We start from the raw sequence: 8,348 nt of genomic DNA, 5'->3' as shown, positions 1-8,348 counted from the left end.
AATTGATATATAATGACTATTTTGAATTGAGTTGGTTTAAGAGAATAATTAATTCAAAGTATTTGAAAAGGTGGATCAAAACCACATTTATAACCTTGGATTGAGAGAAAGCTACACTTACAGATTTAAACTGAATAGAAGAAATAATATTCTAAGATAAAAAGGGAAAACTTTCTTGGTAATGAAGAAATTTGGAAAGCTCGACTTCTCAAATTTGAATCAGTCAAATTCAAATGACAAGACACGAGTGGTCCACAAGAATTGAAAGTAAATAATCGTCGGTAGTGGGACCTACATGAATTCTCTTTGTATCTTTGCTTTTCCAAGTGGCCGACATATTCTCTTTAATTTTTGCTTTGGACATATTCTTTTCTCGAATTGCAAGTAAAGAACATGAAGATGCCTTATTGATGTTATATATGGCATCGTTGTAGGCACTATTATTCATGCTCTGTACCCAAACTTTTTAAGTTTGAATTGCATTCAGCTATTCTATTTCGTCTCTGTTTTTCTCAATTCCAAGAAAACAAAGGGTTGAAGATGGCGTCCATACTTGCAGAAGCTGTTGTTGGAAAAGTTTGTGAGATGGCCGTTCAACAAGTGGCTAATGAGGTGAGCATAGTCTTCAACTTCAGGGAAGACTTTGAATGGTTGATGAGCAAAATAAAGCAAGTAAACTATTTTCTAAATGAAGCTGATGAGAGGAGCAGTAGACAAAAAAAGGAGTCTATGAAAGAATGGCTTCAGAGCGTTCGAGACATTGCCTGGGAGGCAGAGGACATACTTCAAATATGTGCTGTAGATTCTATGTATGCTGCTAATCCTCAGTTTTGTAGTTTGAGCTGTAATCAATTGATTACTCGCTATCAAATGGGAAGAAGAATTCGAAAGATCAAAGCCCGGTTCAGCTCCGTTACTGCAGATTTCCAATTGATTACAACACCTCATACTGCAGTCTCTCACAGAGAAGAAGCAGAATCATCCCTGCGACGACAGCTTAAGAGACTACCTCTCCTACCCAGCGATTCCAAACCAGTGGGGATACAGTCCAAGATTGAAAGCATGGTGAATTTGCTAGAAAACCCCCAATTTCCAATCATTGCAGTGGTTGGAATGGGGGGGATAGGCAAAACCTATCTTCTTCAGCATGTCTTCGATGCCCAAAAGGGAAGGTATGAGAAATCTGCATGGCTTTCAGTTTCTCAGTTCTATTCTCTTTCCAAGTTGCTCAGTGATTTAGCCTTTCAAATACATAAAGATTTAAGTAGGAGAATTAAGGAGAGTGGAGTAAGTGAAGAGGTAGCAGCAGTGGAGATTCATAGCTTTATCCAGGGGAAGAGATGTCTTATTGTTTTAGATGATGTGTGGAGAGCTACTAGAGAAGGTGATTTGCTAACTAGACTTGGTATCCCAACTGGAGCCAACAGTCAATGCAAAATTTTAGTTAGCACAAGAAGCAGAGAGGTTTGCATAAATCTTCATTCTGAGATTTATGAGATGGAAAGCTTGACAGATGAAGAAAGCTGGAAGCTGTTTTGCGCTTATGCATTTCCCGAGTCTCAGGGAAATAGTCTGCCAGAGTACCTGAAGGAGGTAGCTGCGAACATCGTGAAGGAATGTGGGAATTTGCCACTTGCCATCAAGACCACTGCAGCATCTCTGGCGAACACTACACGGCCAGGGGAGTGGCAGTCCAAGTTTGATAAGCTAAAAAAGGTAAGCAATCCTAAAGACCCTGTCATGGATATTCTCAGGTTGAGTTATGACTCGCTGCCTGCACATCTCAAGGCTTGTTTTGCTTATCTTTCTTTCTTTCCGGAGGATGAAAAAATAGACTGTGACTATCTCACATATCTGTGGATGGGAGAAGGATTTATCCCGGCAGCAGAGAATCCGTGGGATTGTCTAGATCAGCTTTCCAATCTCTGTCTAGTTGAAGTATGCGAAGATTATGAATGTGATCTGAAGAAATATTGCAAAATTCATGATTTATTGCTGGATTTGGCCATACTCATATCCAGCGAAAATAAATGTGCTTTCAGTGCTGAGGATGCCTTCTGCGAATTGCGCTCTGTGAATAATAGAGGTGGTGGTCGCTGGTGTCGCTTATTTTTGGCGAAGAAAGATATTGATGAGCGTGCCATTTCAGAGGGGCGTCCTGTTTCTCCCACACTTGTCCGCACACTGTCGCTCTCCGGCAATACCGAAATTGGAGGAAACATTCCGGCAATGTTTTTCAGGGGTATGAGAGTTCTGCGGGTTCTGGATTTGAGCTACACAAATATCTCCACATTGCCTGCTTGCGTTGGAAAGATGAAACTTCTTAGAGTGTTGAATTTGATGGAGACAAAGATTCAGATGTTGCCAAAATGTGTGAGACATCTTAAGAGTCTCTCTTATCTTAATGTCTCTAATGTAGAGCCTATTCGGATACCCAAATGAATAAGTGAACTTAGGTGTCTTCAGCATTTGGAAGGCTTGTTTGAGCGACTGCCAAAGGAAATATCAAAGCTGGAGTCTGTGCGAACACTGCGAATAAGGAAGGGTTGGTTGTCCCTGTCGGTGGAAGAAGAAGAGGGTGTGTTAAGGTTAGAGGATGTTGGGAAGATGAGTGAGATTGAGGAAATAGGATTTGAAGTTTCTGATGAAGCGCAGTTGAAGAGGTTGGAAGAAGGGATCCTTGCACCCTTGGAGAAGCTGCGTCGGCTGAAAGTCAGCAATGCAATCAGAATCGGAATGCATGGTGAATCAGAATCGGATCTTCCGCAATTTCCGGAGAGAATGAGTGCAATGAGAGATCTGGAACATCTCTCACTATATAGTTTTGCAGTGCCGAGTTGGATATGCTGTTTGGCAAATCTCACATATCTCTATTTAAGTGAGTGTCATTGCAGTAATTACCCGGAATTACAAGCATTGCCCAATCTAGTGAGTTTGACGTTGTGGGTGAACAAGAGGTGCAGCGAATTGCCAAAGGCGTTTGGAAAGTCGGGAGGGTTTCCACACCTCCGCTTCCTTGGAATATATTATTTCGATGAATTAGAGGAGTTTCCAGAAATGGAGGATGGAGGGATGGCACGGCTTGAGAAGTTGGGGATATATGATTGTAAGAAGTTGAACAAGGTGGGAGATGGATTGGAGCGGTTAAAAAGACTCAAGGAGATCAATTTATGGATGTGTGGGATGGATGAATTAAGGGAGACATTGAAGGAAGGCGGGATATATTGGAAAAGAATCAAAGCCATCAATCCTCATATAACTGTTGGACACAACTTTTTTGACATATAATTTTTATAAGCATTATTAGTTTTAAGATTTGCCATTGTTTGTTCTCGAGAGATTTTATTTTTATTATTTTTAATAAAAATTATTAAATATTTCAAATATAATTATATTTTCGGAAGGAAAAATAATTTTCAAAATTAATTACATAAATATAAATAAATAAATTGTTTAATTTTTTTAAAGAAGCTATCAAATTTGAAATTATTATATTTATTTAAAAGATTTTATTTTATTTATAAATTATTCTATTTTATTTATATAATATTTAATGAACAATTATTTTATTTTATTTATTTAAGAATTATTTTAAGTTTTTTTTAATTTTAGTTCATTTTTATTTGAAAAGTTACTTCTATTTATTTAATAGACATTTTATTATTTTAATTATTTTAAAAATTGTCAATGTTGTGAATTTTATTCACTTGAAAATTATTTTATTCATTTTAAATTATATAAAAATTATTTAATTTTATTTAAATTGTTTACTTATGAATCTAATTGTTTTTATTTACTAAAAAGTTATTTTATTTTATTTTATAATTATTTAATAACTATTTAATTTTATCTATTTTAGAATTATTTATTGTGCTTTAGACTTATTTTAAATTAATTAAAATTTAAATAATATTTTAACATAGTCACAAACTCGATTGATGTCATTATAAACCACTTCTCAATGTAATTAAAAGATTTGTTAGACTAGAATGAATCAAATTAAATAAATATGATGGCAATATGAATAGTTATAAATGAAGAGAGATTGACTTTCTTAAGAGAATGCGTCTTACTATTTAGAAATGTTCTAGATAATTGTGTGAAAGGATAATGATCAAGATATTCTTTATTACCTTATATCAAAGATATTTTGTCACTTTGCATTCTATTTGCAATGGAAAGCTTACACTATCTCAATAGACTTGACCTCTACAAATGTTTAATTCCTATTCTGAATAGTTTTTGAATCCTTAATGATTGGACCGTATATATCCTTTCACACACTCTACTACATAGCACTTTTGACCATCAAGTTAATACTGGTCATAAATACCTTGACAAGAAGCATGCTTCAAACATGCAAATGTATTCTACAATGATTGGTAGGTGTTTCACATGCACTAGACTAACTATTTGATCAAATGGTATATTATTTGGTTGATTTCAAAATAAGGCAACGATTCTGATTTTATTGTACATGTATAGATACTTATTCAAGTGTTTGTCTATTCGACCTTCATCAACATGAATCCAAACTTTTATTTTTTTATAGATGAACATAACACCAAATTGTGAATGCTTATGCATAGTTAGGTTAAGGCCAAATTGTAGAAGGGGTCAAGTCAACTAAAAAAAATAGTTTTTATGTTAATATATTTAGGAAAATTAATATTGAAGCTATCAGGATGCTCTCATCATTGCAAACATGCCCTAGAATAGATAGAAAGGTTGGGTTAGTTTTAAACATGATTAGATAGTGTATAATTGGATTACTGGTCAAAATCAAACAAATAAGCGAATTGGGCTAGCTTTGTGTGCACATAAGCTTAAGGATTAGTGATTAGCACAGGACTAGGTGCCATTTGTAGCTATACAAATGTACACCCAAAAAGAGACACAAGAAAAAGCCTACATAGGAAAATGATTTGGAATGCATTTTTTACTATTAAATTGTACTCCTTCCCTTCGTGTTGGGAATTAGCGTTCACATAGGTATTATAAATTAGATTTTATGTGAGTACTAAAATTAGTATTATGAATAAGTGTCATAATATTAAGTTGTTGAGAAATTACTTAATAATATTATTAGTGTTCACATAGGTTTGTTGAATTTCTTAAATATCTTATTATAATTGTGTACAAATGTTTTTATATTGAGTGGTGTCATGTGAAAAGATGCAAAAATATCATTTAGTCTGACACCTTTTGATGCATTTGTAGTCAGTATTACAACAAATCCATCACCATCATTCTGGGAGGACCTATTAGATTTATCATTAAAATATTTCTTTCATTTTCTTCTCTTATACTCTGATCTAGGCTAGTCTTGCCACATTTACCAAGAGATTTGAATCTCCCACAATTTTTTAATATAGACTTGTCTTGCTTCTTGTCCTTATTTTTTTCTTTCTATCTACCATGAATAATTAGGGTCTCCTTGGAAAATTTGGAAGACTTCCTTTGTGTCTCTTCAAAAAGAAATGAAGCTACAACCTCTTTCATTTTCAACTTGTTGGTAGTGACCCCAATAGCCATAACAAGGTGGTCCCATAAATTTGGAAAATAATACATCAAAGTCATGCAATAATTCTCCTCTATTTTTTCTCTGACAAAGTGTAACTAGATAACAACCATCTTAAACACTTCTAGGTGTTTTATCACATAACCATCATCCTCCATATTAAGGATATACAAATTTTCCTTTAAAAAAAAATAATTAGAGATTTGGCTTGATAAAACTCTTCCAAGTGTTGTAGTGGTCTTGTCATGTACATTTAGCAATATTAATTTGGCCAAAAATATTATATTGAGACCCTTAAGATTTATTGCATATTGTGTCCCAATTTTCTTGTGACATAGCAGATGGTTTGGATCCATATAATGTAGGCCATTCATCTCTATCTAAAAGCATATCTTTTATCCGAAGCTTCCAAAGCTAAAATTTTGTGCCTAAGAACTTCTTTTTTTCTAGATGTGCTTGTCATTTCTTCACTACAAGTTTGTGTCCAAGAGTATTGTGAAAAAATCATATCTTTACAATTATAATAAAAAAGCGAAACATGTATTAAATTTAAACATAATCATAGCACAACATAGGTATACATGGGTAAAAATCTTTTAGTAGGAAAACCTCACACTCCAAAGAAGCCCAATGTATTATTCAATAAATTAAATACAATCAAATCTAGAAACACTATTAAACAATAGTATGGGTCCTATGGAAATCTAATGAATTTAAACTAAGCACAATTATAGTACACCTGCAGAGAAAGCCTATAGGAGTATCACCAACTAGAGTTTTGAAATAATTTTAACAATATAACATTTCTTATAAACTCACTTCCAAATGTACCTACATCTCAAACATCCTATAAGCAAGAGGTGAAGCATATGAAACCATCAAAATATAAACACAAAACCATGCTGTAGAATAGGAAATTGAGGATTCATCAAAGCAAATAACAATTAGCTAACCACAAAGCCAAAAACTGCAATGAAAACAATCCTAATCTAATCAATGAAAACATGAAGACAAGATATTCAAAATGAAATCAAAGCAAACCAAATGCAGCTATCTCCTTCATGTGGCTCCATTGTTCTTCTTTCACCTTCCAAATTGATGTTGTTCTCACCTACAAAGTGCATTTGCAAGTGAAAAGCAAGTTGTTGATGAAATTTGTAGCATAAGGTTACTCGAAAATGTGATTGATTGATTGACAAAGGAACTCATCCAATTTATAGATAAATTGGAGAAAAGACAAGATTAGCATGAAGAGATTTGAAAGGAAATTCAAATCAAGAATGGAAAAATTATGACAAGTGTATGACAAATTGCTATGCAAGGTGTTATGACAAATTATGACAATTTATGACAAATTATGACAAATTGCTATGCAAGATGTTATGACAAAAATTTGAAATAGAAATAGAAATTAGGAGAAATTAGAAAATTAGGTTAGAAATGATGAATTGGAAATTAGGAAATTAGAAATTGATGAAATTAGAAAATTAGGTGAATTAATTAATAATTTTTCATTCATTAATTAATTCACAAAAAGAGGGGGAATTAATTAGCCAATTAAATAAATATTTAATTGTGACAAGAAGACTTAGGATAAATAAATAAATTATTTAACCTAGAGGGAAAATGACAAACAAGATTAAATGAATAAATCATAAAACCCTAGAAGATGAATTAGAAATGTAAGGATGACAATTAGGTCTTGACAAAAGATAATTGATGTAGGTTTGATCATGATTCTGATTGACAAAGGACCAATGTTGATAAATGATTGAGATTGGGTGACAAAAATCAATGACAAATTGACCAAGATTGACAAGGAGATCAAATTGAAAAGCGCCAATTGACATGATTAAAGAAGACAAGGATCGATGACGAATCGATCGCAAAATGACAAAATTGGCAAGGACAAGGATCGATGATGAATCGAATGCAAAATGACAAGATTGACAAGGACAAGGATCGATGACAAATCGATTGCAAAATGACAAGATTTGACTAGAGGACAAGGATCGATGACAAATCAATCGTAAAATGACAAGATTGACAAGAGGACAAAACCCTAATTCTATCAGCGATTAGGATTGACGGTGTCCAAAATGATGATAAATGAGCATGCACATTGATGCAACAGGATAAGATCGACCAAAATCATGACTGAATATTGCTATCGACAAGACCAAATTCGAAAGAGATAAACATGAGGAATGCAGAAGAAGGACTCGATGCTCGCAAATGATAAAGACCAAGTGCACAACATAGAAGAAATGTTAATGCGATGCAAGAACCCTAAAGTAAGGCAATGCACAAATGTTAAAGTATGACTCCACAAGCGTTGACCATTTTTAGACATCTACATTTTGCCCCTCTTTGAGACAGTGCGATTCTAAACATTGTTTCAAAGAACAATAATGAAAATGCCCCAGACAATAACAATGACATATGCATGCCCCCTCGAGGAATTGGCCGGAAAAAATCCAGAAAAGAGGCCAATTGATCGATAAGAATGACAAAAAATGATAGGTTCGAACGGATCAAAAATCGAAGGTCAGATGCACAAAGGAAAAGCAGTGTGCCAAGATTGACGGAAGAAATGTTAGTAAGTAGAAATTAGACAGAGGACGGTTAGAGATGAAGGAAAAATTGCTTTCACAAATGCACATAAGTAGGTGAGAACCTTTATTTAATGTAGCAAAGCGGATGCAGAGCATCATGGCATTGAAGGCCAGAGCTGGAACACAACCCCTTTTGCAAAAGACAGACACATCGCACACAAGGAATGAGTGAATCATCCTAGGGTGCATACATCAAGGGTCGAGGTATGTGC

General features: G+C 34.1%; 1 protein-coding gene across 1 annotated transcript; it reads left to right on the top strand.

The window, feature by feature from the left end:
- Nucleotides 1–382: 382 nt before the first annotated feature.
- LOC131075209 (disease resistance protein RPP8) lies at nucleotides 383–3,317 on the top strand. The gene is given in 1 exon segment (XM_058012037.2): nucleotides 383–3,317. A coding segment is annotated over 1 exon segment (2,748 nt). The 5' UTR covers nucleotides 383–540; the 3' UTR covers nucleotides 3,289–3,317.
- The last annotated feature ends 5,031 nt before the right edge of the window (nucleotides 3,318–8,348 follow it).

This window comes from Cryptomeria japonica, chromosome 11, assembly GCF_030272615.1.
Source record: "Cryptomeria japonica chromosome 11, Sugi_1.0, whole genome shotgun sequence".
NCBI lineage: Eukaryota > Viridiplantae > Streptophyta > Pinopsida > Cupressales > Cupressaceae > Cryptomeria > Cryptomeria japonica.
The sequence above is the reverse complement of the archived record's forward strand: the minus strand, read 5'-3'. Positions and strand labels throughout refer to the sequence as shown.